Raw genomic sequence first — 18,908 nt, 5'->3', positions numbered from 1 at the left:
CTCGTACACAAAAAAACAAGGACAAGACAATTGGCATCATTGTTACAATAGAATGACTCTTTATTTGTATCCATTTTTCATATTATAACCTAGATTACTTAAAGTAATGATTCATAACAAGTTCTTCAAATCAATGTGATTTCTCGGCAAGATCGAGTGAACATAAAATAAGAAACTGTCTTTCCTTTGGTCTACTATGGTAACCATAACTTCCTTCAAGATGCGAGGTATGACAGCGCATACAAATTAAAAACACATATTATTCTTTCATTAGGAAGGTAAAGATATATCCCAGTCATATAAGGTAGGAAAACATATATCCAGTATATAAAGACTATGAATGAACATGTGCTTTAATGCTATATCTTTCTTTCTGTGTGATGAAATGTCCAGTTAATTAATCTACATTTTTTTAAATTCTTCTTAACCTGAGCCTCTTATGAAAAAGATGATACATGTAAATGAAAATTAGGTATGTTAGTTTTAGTAGTCATACACTGTTCAAAGAAATAAATTGGCTCATAATTAAAAACAGTACATCACACCATCGATACTGCCTGCAATACCAGTAGTCAGAAACATATATCGTCTGCAAAGAGCCACATGCCATCACCGATAACTTCTATTTTGACATTAAGTGGACACCCTCCTGCACCTGCCCTCCTGACTCTCAGCAGATGATAAGTATTTATAACTCTTAATCAGATAAATATGATCGTAGCTTTTAAATTGTCAAAACTATACAATTACAAGAAGATTTCTATTAATAGTTTACCTCACTGCTAAGAAAGCATTTGTATGCTTGTAGGTAAGCAGCCAGGAGAACGATGGCTTTAAGACCTTTCCGTGGGACTTGGTAATGGGGATTAATGCCTTACCAAAGGGCACATGAGCATCCACTTGGCTTCAAACCCGGGTCCTCCCGGTTACAAGACCACTGCTCTACCACTAAGCCATCTTCATCGGCAGATATGAGGTCTAACTTTTAGGGATTTGTCATAAATTCACTTACAGATGTTTCTTAAAGATTAGTTGTTTTTGGTAGTATTTTGATTTTACTCTTAAATCAGGTAACCAAACACCCTCTTCATATTTTGCACAAGGACTGAACAGCCTATGAAGCTCGGCTAAAACTGTGATATAATAATTTTCTTGAAATAAATATGCAACACTAGAGAGATCACATGATAAAGCATGTTTGGAAATTCATAATTTCTCAATAAAAAATCACACAAGTTTGTACCCAAGATATAACTGTGCATCAACTTTTTTTTACATTAATAGAAAATAAGCAATCCATGTAATGATTAAAAAAAAGTCAAGGTCGTGATGACTAATAGTAATAGCTTATTTAATAAAAAGAAACTTGAAACATTGGAGGAATTTTTCGCCATTGTTCTTCTGAATTGTCCTTTGTACAGTAATATTTTCTACTGTCACTTACATAACACATAATAATCAAAATCATATTACCGTACTCAGTACTTCACAAATTTGAAATAAATCGGTACTCTTTAAATGTCTGTGCTTGCTTGGCAAAAAGTAAACAACTGTAAATAGTAGACAACTGTAAATAAACATCAGCTTCATCATGCCCAGACATCAAAAACCATCAAGTGTGCTACAGAACTATTTTCAAAATGTAGATTTGAATCCTAAATTCAAGTAAAGTGGCAGAGAAACTAGGAACACAAGCATGTCCACATACGTTGCTTCATCCTCACATCTTAATATTGCATGGTTGACGCTTTAAAAAGTGCATTACACATGATTATCATTTCATTTGATAAGGATTCATATCGCCATCCTATGATGTAATAATTCTAATTTTTTTTTTGTGGATTGTCATTATCTGGACAAGAAGAAAAAATGAAATAAAAAATCTTAAACTGTAATATAATGATGTGAAAGAAACTGCAAATTCACTAGCGGTCTAAAGCACACTCTGCTTATATAAAACCTTTGGATGCATTCCATACTGTGTGGAATAAAAACTCTCCTAATGCACCGTTTGTTCATGATTAAAATTCATGTACCGTATATAATGTGTAACAAAATTCCACAAACAAAATTGGAATTCGTCAATTTCTTTCAAGTCTTTGGTTATCATGTCACCATTTTTACATTTTCCAGCTGAGTAAAACAACAATTCATCCTTAGGATTTATGAATGACAAATATATTACACAATTGTACCTTTTACAAAGTATGAATGAAAAATAACATCAGACTCTTTCAACTTACAACTTAAACATAAATTTCAAGATGTAAATTTTGATGAAGTACAAAAGATGAAAAATTTACTCTATCCCAGAGTTGATAACAACAAAGAACATAATAAGTACAACAACACTTACCAATAATAAGAATAACAAATACAATATACACGAAAATTTGAAAAAATGGTAAAATATAACATCTATGAGTACGATACCATCACAGTTCTTGGTATACACATAATATATATATATATATATATATGACATCTGGATTTGATCAAATAAGGTGATGGAGTTGATTTAGTTTAGTTCCTTTACATCTCTGTGACCATGACTATCCCTTTGTGTCGCCGAGATCATGGGGTAAAGGTTCAATTTGAGCATTGATGTTGAAGGCGAGTTGACCGGAGATAGCGGGAAGACTGCCCTGGCCGAACTCGGTGCTATCATAGAGAGACTGGCTCAATGTGTCGTCTCTGCTGACCGAGTAGGGCAAGTGGTGGGTTTCGTCATCGTTCTCGTCGGGTTGGGAGGCATATGAAAGCAGGAGTAGTTGCTTAGATGCTCTGAAGGAGGGGGAAGGAGAGAAATAGAGAGAGAGAGAGAGAGAGAGAGAGAAAGAGAGAGAGAGAGAGAGAGAGGGAGGGAGAGAGAGAGAGAGAGAGGGGGGGGGGGGAGTATCATTATCAGTTATTTCAATTCTTTTTAAAATTCTGTACAATGGACTATATGTATCAACTGAAAGTAAAAAATTGAAGGAATTTATGTAAGCATTGTCTCATAAAAAAATCTTTAAACAAAGGGATATAACTGAAAAATAATGAACGAATGCATTTATTGTTGTATTGTAATTTGTCAGCTTGTCAGTTCTTTCATAACTTTTCAGCTATTATATTGCAAACCTATGTAAGGGATTAAAAAAAAAAATCAAATGATAAAAAGTGGAAGAATATATTTAATCAATGGTAGGACTACACTACATTGAATTTAACCTTTCTTTGTCCATATCAGTTTTGTTACAAATAATTATTCAATAACAAAATCAATAAAGTTGAAAAATTTCAAACTTCTTTTTACATTTATCTATTCATATACGGTAGTTTCTATGTTTATAACAATCACCTAAAAATGATACTTACTGAAAAAAATTATGAAGGAATGTGATGTAAATTAAAGGTGCAAAACAGGTAAAGTACAGGAACGAGGTGATGTCTACAAGGCTGTAAAACAAAAGAGAGAAAAAAGGAATGTTTTATACATTTTGAAATTCATTACATTTGAAAAAAATTAGGCAAGAGCAAATTAAGCACAATATTTTTGCCCTCTTGGCCGTCTTGTGGAATGCTAAATTACAATTCATCAAATCTAATCATCAAATATATATTTTAACAATATTTCTACACTAAATGCATACTCAAGCAATCATGTTATGGATGCAATAAAAGATTTATGAATAAATCTCAAATTACTCTTCCTCCCTAAATACAGTCAAACCTGTCTATTAAAGCCACCAAAGGGAGACAGAAAAAGTGGTCACTGTAGACAGATGGCACTTCTAGAAAGGTTCGACAACACATAGTCCTTCATAGAGTATGACAAGAATGGTGACCACCATAGACAGGCGGCCTTTATAAAGAGGTGGCCACAAACACAGGTTGACAGTGATCCAGCATCAATCGGTCTAAACTTTATTTCATCATAGTTTTATATCGGGTTGGGGTTTAGTTTACGGTGGCAATTGGACTGTATGTTAGGTCTAGGGTTAGAGTTACGAGTTAGATATAGTTTTTGGTCCAGGATTACAGAGATACAGTAGGTCAGTGTGGGACAACCATGGAGTGAAGCAACAGACAATGTAAATGATATTGTTGTCGTCAAGACTACTGTCAAAGCTTACCATATTGCTGGCTGGACATCACCATAAACAAGACCACTTCCTATGGCCTGACTAAAGTTGAGTAATGTTAATGATGCTACGTAGCAGTAAAAAGATCTCTTTGCTGTAACGAAAAAGATGGATAAACACAGTTATGGTATCAATTTGACCTTCTTAATCGAAATTTGATAATTCTGGAGGTAGTAAAGGGTTCTGGAAATGAAAATGCATTTTGAGAGAAAAATCTAAAACATTCTAACTTGTTTGAGATGCAATTGGGTAAGTGCCAAAATTCCCAACTGCACAGCTATACAAATTGAAACTTGAATACTTGGTAATGAGTTTGGTATATGGCCAATTTGATGAATTAAGTTTATGCATTTTATAACATATTTCAGAGTAGAACTGTGGAAAAGTGAATAGCTATAAAAACATACCTTCGAGGGTCATTCTAAGGCATGGGCTCTCACAAAAGCATGTGCTGAGTTTCTTATACAGGCTACATATCAAGAAAATTTTGCGCTGCACTTGCTTCTTTTGCATGTTGATGCTTCTACTTTTGATCTTTCTCAACGTTGTTGTGAATACCAGATATGGAAAAACATCTATGGTTTTACACACATGGATGTTTTTATACACTACTTGATTTTGTAAAAGAGTATATGAATACTTTTTTAACAGTTTCCATGAGAATAAATTCAAATATACTAAAATCTAATCTTGCTTATCACTGGCTTCTTTCAGCTGTTGTATAATGAAAAGGTAATTCCACAGACTTTACTGGAGGTATCAAAGGCAACTTGAGTGTAAACTCACCCGGTAGTTGTATTCTATTTTTCACTGGCGTATAAGGCAGTAAGAAGACAATTATATATGCCTGTAAGAATGACATAAAAACATGTAAAAAATGTGTGACTACTATTGAAATATCATTGAGAGATGAATCTGCAAGTATTGCATAAAAGCTGTACTGGACAATAGAATATGCAAAAGGTTAATCTTTAATTAAAGGGACATATATATGCAAACCTATACTAAGTTATTAAACAAGAACACCTATGAGTTCTATTCAATGGTGTTTGGGGTCTGAGCTTGGGATGTTGGTAGTTTTTCTTTTAGTTGGGCAAATATCACAGGGTTAATGGTTCTTTGCAACACTTCTCTACTATCATTATTAATATCATACACTATGTTATGTTTTTTTTTAAAATAATAATATATGAGTTTGCAATATTGTCGATATATTCTTTTAATATATTTTTTAAAAATTGATCTCTTATTAAACTGCATATGCTTTGTTACCCCTAAGTTTAAGTTCAATAAAATGAACCTCTTTCGGGGGGTTAAAGAACAAAAGAAGTAAATCAGTGAGTTATCTGTAAGATTCAATGAATAAACTAGATGGAATTTTGACTGCGCGCAGTCGAAAATGATGCCCCCGCCATAGAGCAATTTAAACTAGAGAGTTACTTGACCTTTTGTGACCTAAGGTCAAGCCGAAAATTGAGAAATTTGTCATTTTGTGTACAAAATGAATGGCAAAGTGAAGTTTCTAGTTTGGTCTATAAATCAGCATAATTTTACTCTTTAGAGTTTAGTTATCATTTATTCAAGCAAAATATTGATACGTAACAACCTCAAGTATCAGAAGTCCTAAAACAATACAATACATAAGATTAAGAATTAATAACAATAGAATACAAAAGAAGTTCATAAAACAATGAAATACATAAGAATTGAAATAGACATGGACAATTTTTTTATGTGATAATGCCCGATAGGCTTTTTAGAAACTTTTTGCCACAAAATCAACTCTGTAAAAGCTTTATTTATGTAATTGTTAATAAAAATCATTATTCATGAATTTGATTTGCATAAATTAGCATAATTGATAAAATAAGTAATTTTCAGCAAAATTATAGTGAGGTCTCTTCCTTTATGCAATTGCATAAATTAGCATAATTGATAAAATAAGCAATTTTCAGCAAAATAATAGTGAGGTCTCTTCCTTTGCGCAATTTCTCAAGACGCGTGCCAAATTTCGAGGCAATCGGCCCCTCCCCCCCCCCCCCCCCCAGTCAGGGAGGTGCTCAAAATAGCCCAGTTAAGTACGGGTTAAGTAACAGAACATATTTCAAGTGGTTCTTGACATATCATGACAAGTCCTATACATGTAGTCTGAATTTTTCAAGTTGACCTCTATGACCTTTGACATACATGTACTCCAAAATCTAATCTGATCGTTTTCCTATGGTGATATATATACTATCCTTAAGTTTGAAGTTTAAAATCTCAAATGGTTCTTGAGATATCGTGATAACGAGCTGAAGACATGGAATTTCACAAGTTGACCTCTGTCACCCTTGACCTACGTGCTCCAAAATCTAAACAGATCGTCTTCCTATGGTGATACATACTATCATTAAGTTTGAAGTGAAAATTCTCCAGTGGTTCTTGAGATATCGCGATAACGATCTCAATGTATGGAATTTCATAAGTTGACCTCTGTGACATTTGACCTGTGACCTACGTGCTCCAAAATCTAATCAGATTGTCTTCCTATGGTGATACACACTATCATTAAGTTTGAAGTTTAAATCTCCAGTGGTTCTTGAGATATTATGATATGGTGATACATACTATCATTAAGTTTGAAGTGAAAATTCTCCAGTGGTTCTTGAGATATCGCGATAATGATCTCAATGTATGGAATTTCATAAGTTGACCTCTGTGACCCTTGACCTTTGACCTACGTGCTCCAAAATCTAATCAGATTGTCTTCCTATGGTGATACACACTATCATTAAGTTTGAAGTTTAAATCTCCAGTGGTTCTTGAGATATTATGATAACAATCTCAATGTATGGAATTTCATAAGTTGACCTCTGTGACCCTTGACCTTTGACCTACGTGCTCCAAAATCTAATCAGATCGTCTTCCTATGGTGATACATACTATCCTTAAGTTTGAAGTTTATACATCTCCAGTGGTTCTTGAGATATCATGATAACAATCTCAATGTATGGAATTTCATAAGGTGACCTCTATGACCCTTGACCTTTGACCTACGTGCTCCAAAATGTACTCAGATTGTTTTCCTATAGTCATACACACTATCACTAAGTTTGAAGTTTAAATCTCCAGTGGTTCTTGAGATATCATGATAACAATCTCAATGTATGGAATTTCATAAGTTGACCTCTGTGACCCTTGACCTTTGACATACGTGCTCCAAAATCTAATCAGATCGTCTTCCTATGGTGATACATACTATCCTTAAGTTTGAAGTTTAAATCTCAAATGGTTCTTGAGATATCGCGCTAACAAACTCAATACAAGGAATATCATAAGTTGACCTCTGTGACCTGTGACCTTTGACCTACGTACTCCAAAATCTAATCAGATCGTCTTCCTATGGTGATAAATACTATTCCCGAGTCTTAAGTTTAAATCTTAAATGGTTCTTGAGATATTGTGATAACGGTCAAACGGGACGGACGTACGGACGGACAACCCGAAAACATGATGCCTCCGGCACCACCTTCGGTGGCGGAGGCATAAAAACAAACATCAACTGCAAGATACTTACCAGGCAAAATATTGATGAGGTTACACACCAGAAGATCATACCCCCATGAGTAAATATATCATGTTCATTTGGAGCCTTATAATGGTGGTCTGGATATTTAACCTCTAAGCAACCCTGTCAAGAAATGAAGAACACAGGTCAAAAGGTCAATTATAGAAGTGAATAATGTTGAAAGTTTAATTATCAAATGTTATCTAACTCCATACAAGAAATGAATATGAGTTTAATGATGTAATGTTTCTGTTGTTGTTGTTAGTGTAAGATTAGATTGGTATAAACCTGCATGTATTAGCTGCTCATAAGGTTGGTCTAAAACCAAGATAGATTTGATGTTAGGTAATTTGGCTGTGCTTAAAAACAAAAGAAGAAGAAGAAAAAAGTGCCATTACACAGAAAATAATTTGGTAATATCTCCTATGTAATGACATTTGATGCATTGTGGTTGTCTGGAAAGCCTATCCTAGACTATTGGATGCACTCTTGGATTATACAAGACAGGCCATCACAATAGCAGCATGCTCCTAAGTTTAATTTACCTGAACCACCGAATAGCATAAGGAGATAACACATGTAATGAGGAGAATGCGTGTGATGCTCGACCGACTATCAAGGTGACTGAAACCTATTCCAAATATGACCACACACAGCTCAATGGAGAGGAGTGCAAACCTCACTGCTAACCACAGAATCTAAGCAAAGAAATAAAACATGGATGGTTAGTGCCATAAGATGGTTAACATGGACTCAATAAGGAAATATAATTGGAATATAAATGATCACACAAAGTTCACTTGAGCTACATTTCAAGATCTTTTTGTTTGTTGGAACTGACTGCTAAAACAAACATGTATATGCTTGTAAGTAAGTAACCAGGGAACCGATGGGTTTAAGTCCTCTCTGAGGGACTTGGTAATGAGGATTAATGCTTTACCAAAGGACGTAAGCGCATTGAATTGGTTTTGAACCCGGGACCTCCCAGTTATGAGAGCACTGCTCTACCACTGAGCCATCGCGCAGAGATTATTGTGATTTAAGGACTGCAGTAATGGGAGAGTTAAAAGGTAGTAGATATGAACTAAAATTGGTTGTAGACTCTGGATTTACAATGATAATACTAGGATTAAATGAAGCTCTTGTAATAATAAAACGTTAAGTTCATACAAAACTTTTTAATTTGTTTGTAGCATATGTGCCTCACAATAAATAATACCTGTTTTTAGCACAGATGGATGAGGGTATTGGGACTCAAATGGCACTGGATGTGATATTACCATACAGAAAATGGTTTTGCTACATTGTTTGCTAAACTTGTTCTAACTAGCATGCACCTAAAGAACAATCAGAATAAGGTCATCATCTCTGTCTTGTTTCACTCTTCCTCCAATAACCAAGTAATCATAAAGTTAAGCAGATATTACTTTCAGTGTTTGCGCTTATTGTTACAGGAAGTAAATAATTAAATATAGTATACAAATTATTTTCCTGGTTTCACTTCCTGAAAGTGCTTGACCTGATATAGGCAAGTTCGTAGATAAAACTCCTTAAACAAAATCTAACTTCTGCTATATAAAAAAAAAATCAAGATATCTGAAACAGCCATATGCAAAGCATACAGGCTTCTCTCTTTTTTGTGTACAGCCCACACCAGTGAAGTAAAATACAATTTTTTCATGGGAGTGCCTTTTGGAATATAGGGCTCAACAGGCCTTAGGAACTCATGGGTCCCATCATTTCAAATTTTTAGACCCAATAAGTTATAATTTGGACCCCAATGGAAATAGTTGAGAGTGGAGCATCTGCTCGGTGTAATCCTTAAAAACTTTTTTTTTTCTTCCGGAGCTTACTTTTTATCTAATTTTATCTTAAGTCAGTGAGTTTCATCACTGACTGCTCCCATGCATTGTTTTGTTGGCATAATCCTGGAAAAAATCTCAAAATGAAACTGACAAACTCACTGTGTCTGTTATATCTCCTGTCACTGTTGTGGCATCTACAATCATTGACACGGCAGCTCGGATGACACTTACAATAGTTGCAACAAAGGCCTGAAATAAGAAAAGGAAATGCACACTGCAGACAGACTGACAAAACTGGACACATTCGCAAGGATTGTGCAAATTTGAGGCAAAATCAATAATAACAACAATGAGTACATTTGAAATAAAAACTAGATGGAATTCGACTGCGCGCAGTCGAAAATGATGCCTCCGTCATAGAGCAATTTTACAAACCGAAACGGAAGAAATTTTTCAAATTCAAGTTCAATTGTAATCCATTAACATGTTCTCAGAATATCGTGATTACAAGCAATTTCTCATAAACATATATGACCCTTTGATCTTCGACCTCATGACCCTAAAATCTACTCAGTTCATTGGCTCTGCAAGATTTCCTGACTTAAATAGTAATCCATCTGTCAGTTCTAATGAGAATGCGTCCACAAGCTATTTTTGCATACATAATGAGCCCATGACCTTTGATCTTATGAACCATTCATTGGCTCTGCAAGATACCTAAATGATCTAAGTTTGGCAGGAATCCATCAATCTGTTCTAATGATAATACGATCACAAGCTATTTTTGCATACATAATGAGCCGCATGACCTTGACCTTTACCTCATGACCCCAAAATCTAATCAGTTCATCAGCTCTGCAAGTAACATACATGACCAAAGTTTGGCAGGAATCCATCAATCGGTTGTTCAGATAACGCGATCACGAGCTGTTTTTGCATACATAATGTGCGCTGTGACCTTTGACCTCGTGACCCCAAAATCTAATCAGTTCATTGGCTTTGCAAGATACATACATGACCAAAGTTTGGCAGGAATCCATCAATCGGTTCTTCAGATAACGCGATCACAAGCTGTTTTTGCATACATAATGAGCCCTGTGACCTTTGACCTTTGACCTCGTGACCCCAAAATCTTATCAGTTCATCAGCTCTGCAAGATACATACATGACCAAAGTTTGGCAGGAATCCATCAATCGGTTGTTCAGATAACGCGATCACAAGCTGTTTTTGCATACATAATGAGCCCTGTGACCTTTGACCTTTGACCTACGTGCTCCAAAATATAATCAGATTGTTTTCCTATAGTGATACACACTATCACTAAGTTTGAAGTTTAAATCTCCAGTGGTTCTTGAGATATCATGATAACAATCTCAATGTATGGAATTTCATAAGTTGACCTCTGTGACCCTTGACCTTTGACATACGTGCTCCAAAATCTAATCAGATCGTCTTCCTATGGTGATACATACTATCCTTAAGTTTTAAGTTTAAATCTCAAATGGTTCTTGAGATATCGCGCTAACAAACTCAATACAAGGAATTTCATAAGTTGACCTCTGTGACCTGTGACCTTTGACCTACGTACTCCAAAATCTAATCAGATCGTCTTCCTATGATGATAAATACTATTCCCGAGTCTTAAGTTTAAATCTTAAATGGTTCTTGAGATATTGTGATAACGGTCAAACGGGACGGACGGACGGACGTACGGACGGACGGACGGACGTACGGACGGACGTACGGACGTACGGACGGACAACCCGAAAACATGATGCCTCCGGCACCACCTTCGGTGGCGGAGGCATAAAAAACTCATTCTTGGTCTAAAATATCAACTTCATTTCCAAATAATCATTGCCATTTGACAATATAGTCAACCAGTTATCACACATTTCTGGTTAAAAAAAAATAAAAGCATCATTACAGAAAAGAAGAAAATGTATTTTTATATTTAATGATAAATATATATTTGTTAACATGCCACACAGACTATGCCAACTTTAACACATTTGTCAGACTATTTTCAATTCTTGCCGTTTAGAGAGACCATACAAAAAACTCACCATAATGTAGAATGTGACAAAAATTGGTCTATTGGTTTGGCGCAACTTGGCCACTGCAACCTTTGACCTGAGAAGCAGGAAGAGTAGGAAGATGGCATTCGGAACGAGAAGCATCACATCCCACACTCTGATACTGTAAAAGAAAAGACAAAATATACAGACAAGATGTTAAGCAGTTTTACGTAAACATTACATATAAATACACTTCTTACTTACTTTTATAGTTGAAAAGGGATAGAATTTCAAAAGATTCTCTAATTTTTGCAAGCACTGCCCTGTTGGCTCTTGATACCTGAAGCAGTACCATTAAAGGTACTACATGTATGTCCCATTTGAAGGCCAAAAAAATGATAAGGTTAAATTCAAACGGCATTTGAAAGATAATACTAATTTTGAACTTGTACCAAACGAGTGTACGTTTTGTGCTGCGCAGAGATTCAATCAGTTTCATTTTCACTGCTAACGTTTAAATTTCACAGATAGGACATATTCATAATTCCTGCAAAGTTCTACAGAATTTGATGTTGGTTGCAAATGGGACACACGTTAGTACCTTTAAGAGCTGTAATCTAAGTGAGTGTGGAAACAAGATGGTATACCATCTGTGTTTCTCTAATCAATTTACAAACACAGGACCAAATAGTACAGCCACTTGTACACAGCAAGAAAAAGAGAGAGAGAGATTTATGGCATTGTGTTACATGTACACACATGTAACATCATCAACATACTGGTATTTAATGGAAAAGAAAACACAAGAACCAACTAAAATTCAGGGGTTATGTTATAATAATGGTAAATAAGTGACCACTTTGGCACTTTGCATTTAATATGAAATTGACTTGTATCAACGTAACATGTGACATACTGTACATTACTTATGTGTACATCTCAATACCAAGAAAGCAAGAGGCAAAACATTTCCTTTCTATTATGTTTTTACAAAGAAAGTGTGGGTCTGTTTTATCATCAATTTGGGTAATAAAAATATGTGTTTTAATTTTGAATTTCATTAAAAAATTAATTAATTTGGGATTGCCAATTTTAATTTTTGTTTTTTTAATTGAAATCCTCAATCCAGGTAAGGTGCACTACCCACTGGAAAAGATCCTTTCTGAATTACGAATGTGAGAAAACAAAAGATGGGGAAGTAGATTATTACACACAATATGTACACTTGTAAACCTAACTATAATTTGGCTTGTTGTCAACAAGTCTGTGATGAGGCAAAGTATCAATTTCCCCAATTTAGTCATACTTATAAATTCAGGCCCTTATTCAAAACTGAGGGGATGAAAGCAATATTCTGGTGCTTAAAGACTTACACTGTACTATTAGTCGATGGAAAAACCCACCCTTTTCCTAGAAAAGGCAAATAATTGTTTTTCACACTCAGATTTGGACTCAAGCATACAAATGCTACATGCTCTGATCTGGCAAAGTCATGTACATTTACAATAACCAAATAATGTATAGCTTTTGGCACATGGATTAGCATAGACACATGACCCAAGTTCCACAACAAATAAAAATGTTTTTTTTTATCAGTAACTGATGAAATCCAAGCCAACAGTACCAACTTCCTGAATTGTCAAAGAACAATATAATTTTTTTTGTTGTGTTTGTTTGGGCAAGTAGAAAAAAGGAAAGGTGTTAATCTATGTTTTGTGTTCAAATCTGACATATGTATGGCTCATTACTCATGGTTCTGAACAAATAGAAATACCCCAACTACTGTACATCCATGGCTACAGATAGACCTGTATACTTCCTGGTACACACACGTTGGTCAATTCACTCTGAACTTTGAACTTTGCATTGTAATTTATGTTAATTCCAGTGGCTAGTTACACACTTGCAGTTGCAGAGTTAAATTTTCCACTGATGACGCACATGTACACTTGTAGGGTCCAAAGTCCATTTGTCAGTAAAAACCCATTTATCATAGAATAATTCATTGAAAAAATTCATCAAGATCACCATTTTGATAGGGGTTCTTGTATGAATGATGAATAATACACAAAAAGAAGCTTGATTATTAGAGGGAGGATCCCTTAGAAGAATTAAAGATCAATATCTGTATAGCCATGACATCATGAATTACATCATACCTGTATTAAAGCAAGTGCATAGTGTAGGCATGACAAGCTGACTATGCAAGAAACAACAGATGGACAAATAAAACTTGTTTGCACTACCATTAGGACATTTATAGTCCATTACCATATAGTCAACATATATTCAATCATGTGTTTACATTATTTACACAGCTTGTGTAATGAACAGTAGTGATAATGTACACTGATAAATGGTTATGTGGAAGTATTTACATCACTTCTCAAAAAAGGCAAAATTTACATACCGGTAGCAACATATTTTTCCACTTAGTCATGAAAGTACATATGCAATTAAATTGTTTATGACATCTACATGTCATTGGCTAACAATATGAGGAGAAGCATCCCCAAACTATGTCTAAGATTTTTTTCCTACTATTTAGGAAATGAAAAACTAATATTCAACTTCAACAAAAATATTTTGAGATCAATAGCACTTCTGAATTTTGTTAATGGTTGCCACTGTCAGGTATTTTCAGACTTGTCGCCATTCTACCCCTTCGCTCAGCAAGAGAATCAAACATCTGCTACACCAAGCAGGATTGACAAATTTTAGTCTTCATGAAAACATTCTGAATTGTCTCAATAAGATATAATGACTGCTATTCCACTTGATTTGATGGGCAGTTGGGGGACTGCAGCACAACAAGTATCATTCTAAACATTATTCATAATATATATTATACACATAACAAACATTTTCATGACTATTACTTATTACAATTTGCTTTTTTCTATGATTTGTCTATAATTAAAAAGTCAATTACAGATGTTTATGAAATTAAGAGAATTTCCTGAATAACATAATTATTACAAAAATATTACTAAGAAACTATCACTCAAATGGGATCTTTCATCCAGTGAAACCAATATATATACCTATTCAATCGTGTCTGCAAGGTCAACAAACACACATTTTTAACTGTACATATTTACACCAAACAAATCACGATTAATCAATGCTTACTTTGATTTGCCTATTTCTGCATACAGAATCCACAGGCATGGTGGAAGAGGTTCTGTTGAGTTTGGTTCCAGAGTAGGAATATCCGTAAATGTCTGTGAAACAGCCGAGGTTGATGACATGTTGACTGCAGGCGTTGTATCGTTGGCTGATGGTGTGCTACTCAATAGATCTGTCCAGTTGTGTGAAGTAGAAGGATCTGGCACTAGTATATGCACCGACATTGCAAGGAGGGGTGGCTAGACAGTCTAGTAAATGAACTGATCTGAAGAAAAAAAATCAAAAGGCAGTGACATTACAATATTTAAAAACAATTAAAGAAAAGAAGAAAAAGAAAAATCATCGTTTATGGCACTCTGAAAAATCTCATACAAAAAAGGATATTTCCAAGACTAATGAACAATCCCATACAAAATCGATGACATACAAGACTAACAAAGTATACCGGTACCCAGTTACCCTCGTATTTCGTGTTTAGATGGCCCACTGTCCTGACAGATAATACAAAAGATGAATTGAACAGGTTTGGATGCTTCATGTATATTTCATGAATCTTTGAAAGGGTGCGTCGACTTGACTATAGGCATAGATTTTTGTCTTGGCCCTACTTCATATATATTTTTCCATACAGTCAAATAGCAAACATGACAGCATTATCATTTTTCAGTGGCCATAGATTGCCCTCATGAATCGACATGCTCAAAGACTTGAGAAATAACAAGGATGGAAGTTACTTTAAAGGGGAAGTCCACCTAATATTAAGTTGGTTTTAATAAAAGCGGAAAAATAAGAGAAATAAATTAGTGGAAGTTTGATCGATATCCGATTAAAAACAGGAAAGCTATGAATGTTTAAAGTTGTCATCAGTGAAACACAAATTGGCAACACTGTGACGTATCTTGCAAGCTCCTCTCCTGTACAGAAAATTTCATAAACTTTCATTTTCTTAGTTTTTGATGATGAAATAGATTTGTTTCATACAAGGGTTGTATAAAAACATATTTAGGGTGAATGTATGATTAGGCCATGTAAAATTGATTACATGTTGATCGTCCGGATTTTTTGAAAAAGAGGAGGAGGGTGTACCATGTTATTTGATATTTGATATTTCAAAATGGCTGCTCAAAATGGCCGCTCGGTACATTTTCCCTGACAGTCGAGGCTATTTTTTTTTCAAGATGGCCGCCGACAATTTTTTTTTTTTTAAATCAGAATTAGAGCCATTTTAGCAGTGTTTTTCTTTTTTTTTTCTTTCAAAAAAAAAAAAATTACAAAAAAAATAAAAAATAAAAAATAAAAAAAATAAATAAAAAAAATAACAAATAACAAAAAATAGGAGGCGGCCCCCAAAAAGGAAGCGGGCGGGGACGATCAACATGAAATCAATTTTACATGGCCTTAAGTTGTTGTTTTTAGTTCAGGGAAAAAAGGGAAGGGAGCTTGCAAGATACGTGACAGAGTTGCCACTTTGTGTTTGATTGATTGCACCTTCAAAAATTCATAACTTTCTTATTTTTAATCGGTATTTGCTCAAACTTTCACTGACCTGATTCTCTCATTTTACTGCTTTTATTAAAGGCCCACTGCACTACTTGTAGCTACTTGCGCCCTCTATATAACAAACCATGCCTAATTGGTGACCATTGGTCCCCCATGATCCTCTTTTTATTATGTTAACTGAGAGCTGAGTTGATGAGATAACAACCTGTCCAGTGACCTTGCAGGGCAGTCTAATCCCTCCTGTAAATTATGGCAGATACGCTTTAAAACCAAATTAATATCGAAGTGGACTTCCCCTATAATATTTACTGACAAAATGAATCATTTAATTATCCATAGCAATATTGCCTGGTGAAAAATCATCCAACCATCAGTGGGCAACTGCCGCTAATTAAAACAACAATAATAATAATAATGACAACAAACTGGAAAAAATAAAAACATCTAAACATAAAACATAAGACTCCATAGAAATTTGACCAGGGGATTGGACTAAATTTTGCACTTTTATAGTTAAAATCAAAAAGGGATTCCTGATTCAAAACGGCCAATTGAAAAATTGTTTGCAGTTCTGTTTACTTCTTTCATCTTCTATTCGTTCAATTTTACATCATTCATAATTCTACCTGTATTCTTTGTTTTTATCCTTCGACCATCTATCCTGATATATTTCCTGATGTTCTGTAACTGTAATGCATTATCCTTTCATAATTTTGTATGTTTTTTAAAACATTTTTTATCTTCTCTTTCTATCCGTTGTAATGTTATTCTTTGCTTTCTTCCATTTGTCATCTTTTGTCTATCTTTCCTTATTTCATCCTTTGCTTTATACTTCTACTAGTTCTACCATCTTTTTTCCTTTCTCTATTTTCCTCCTTACATCACATCTCTTCTTCTATCATTCCTCTTATATCTTGAACTTTGTTATTTATCTTTTCTTTCTATCCTTCCCTATTTTATTTTTTTGCTTTTGAAGTTCTGTCATCCTAGACCCTATAACTTTCTCTATTTTATTCTTAATAATCCTTCCATCTTTCATTATTTTTTTCTGTTTACTTTTAGTTTCACTCTCTCCTTTCATCTTCTTCCTATCTTTGCTCATGTTGCTCTTTAATTTCATCCTTCTGGTTCTATCATCTTCTCTATTTCCACTGCTATAATCTTTGTTATTATCCTTCTGTCTTCTTCTTTTTCTTAACTTAACAACCCCCTTTAGTTTTCTCATTGACATTGGACGTTGAACCTTGCTTGCTTGTTGTTTTCGTCTGTTAATCAGATCTATAAAAAGGAAGCGACCGGAAGACCGACAGGACTACCTTTTCTTCCGTAACGGTATAGCGTACTGTTGATTAGGCCTACTGTTGATGTTGATGTCGACTTGTGCCTTTTCAGAAATGCAACCATGTTTTTTTATAATAAATGTGCTTCAAAACTGTGATTCTGGGCCCCCAAAATGGTGTTTGAACACAGCCTATGCTTCAACAAGACAGTTATTTCTGTCAACTACAGTCTACAGACTCATGCCTACTTCAAATAACTGAGTGCCAGACATTTTGTTTGGGCTGAGCGAGTCTGCTACAAATCACTCGGGTTTTGGACAAGACTCGGTCATCACGCACCGCACCAGCACCTGACTATGACTGCCTACCGGTACCCGTTGTCTTGCTTCGACGTGACGCCTCTCTCGATCTCGAGCTCTCACTACATACATGCGACACTAGACTAGTCACATCACACCATCAACATCGCAGATAGATTTCGTTAGTCGTCAAACATTCCCAAAGTATTATTTTTCTACCCAAGACTATACACGCACGAAATGTTTAATCACAGACTTGAAGATATAATATAACTTACCTAACCAATGACAAAGAAATATCAGATCTTACAAGTTGCCTAGTTTTGCCTGAGCACCCATTGCTGCGGCTGATCAAAATAAAGAAATGGTGATAAAACGACTTACCTACCTGGTATGTCGCCCTCTCTTGGCTGCACTATCACTGGAATAATTATATCCCTGTATATGAAAATAAAAATGGTTCACAATATCTCAAATTAGGCCTATATATAAATCGTTCAACAAAAATATACACATTTGCATGGAAAGTACATCTAGATGAGATATTCATGTAACGATTTGCCAAACAATTTCTGAACAAATATAATCTAGGGCAATTATTATGGAAAGAGTAATCATATATGACATATCAAATCTACTTCTTCAGAACACTGTTTGGCGCGGAAATCAGATATGTACATGCTATGTTTTAGTTGGAAAATTATCTAGATAAATTATAATAGAAAATTGGGAACACAACAGAAGAGAACGTTAAGAAGGAAAACGCGATAAGCATTTAATTTAAAAAAATTCAAGGTAATAACATAGAGTGGAATTTTCAACCTTGCATTTGTGGATGGTGATGATTATAACTCAGTATCAGACAACAGTGTGAATGTAGACTCCTGTTTCGAACTTTAGGCAAGTGCTATGAATTATGAGTATTACCATAGGCGCCGGAAGTGGGGGCGGGGGGGGGGGGGAGGGGGCAGTTGCCCCCCCCCCCCAACCAACAACAAAAAAAAGCAGTAAAGGAGTAAAAATGGTTTGTATTTTTAACCCAAAAGAACATAACAATAATAAAAACCTGAATAAAATGACGTCTAAAATTTCATTTAAAGAAAAGGACATTGCGCATGCTACCTAAATTATTTATCAATAAAGCGTGTTTGTTTTTTTGTTATAGGGGTGAGAAGCTCAAGAGCCTCTGAACGCTGGCATAC

General features: G+C 34.9%; 1 protein-coding gene across 2 annotated transcripts; it reads right to left on the bottom strand.

Annotated features, from left to right (window-relative positions):
* Positions 1–36: 36 nt before the first annotated feature.
* On the bottom strand, positions 37–18,046 carry LOC578364 (transmembrane protein adipocyte-associated 1 homolog). Of its 2 annotated transcripts, XM_030972937.1 has the most exons (10): positions 17,985–18,045; positions 14,631–14,892; positions 11,547–11,679; positions 9,639–9,728; positions 8,220–8,372; positions 7,684–7,797; positions 4,911–4,971; positions 4,116–4,218; positions 3,358–3,438; positions 37–2,784 (listed from the first exon to the last, which is right to left on the bottom strand). In XM_030972937.1, the coding sequence occupies exons 2-10, from the start codon at positions 14,849–14,851 to the stop codon at positions 2,553–2,555; spliced, it is 1,188 nt and encodes a 395-aa protein (XP_030828797.1). In that variant the 5' UTR covers positions 14,852–14,892; positions 17,985–18,045; the 3' UTR covers positions 37–2,552. The 2 variants fall into 2 exon arrangements, with proteins under 2 accessions (XP_030828797.1, XP_030828798.1); XM_030972938.1 differs by lacking the exon at positions 8,220–8,372 and having other exon boundaries at positions 17,985–18,046.
* Positions 18,047–18,908: the final 862 nt, after the last annotated feature.

The sequence above is a fragment of the Strongylocentrotus purpuratus genome, unplaced genomic scaffold (assembly GCF_000002235.5).
Source record: "Strongylocentrotus purpuratus isolate Spur 01 unplaced genomic scaffold, Spur_5.0 spur5_scaffold_6, whole genome shotgun sequence".
Lineage (NCBI taxonomy): Eukaryota > Metazoa > Echinodermata > Echinoidea > Camarodonta > Strongylocentrotidae > Strongylocentrotus > Strongylocentrotus purpuratus.
Note: the sequence above shows the minus strand (reverse complement) of the source record. Positions and strands in the feature narration are given on the sequence as shown.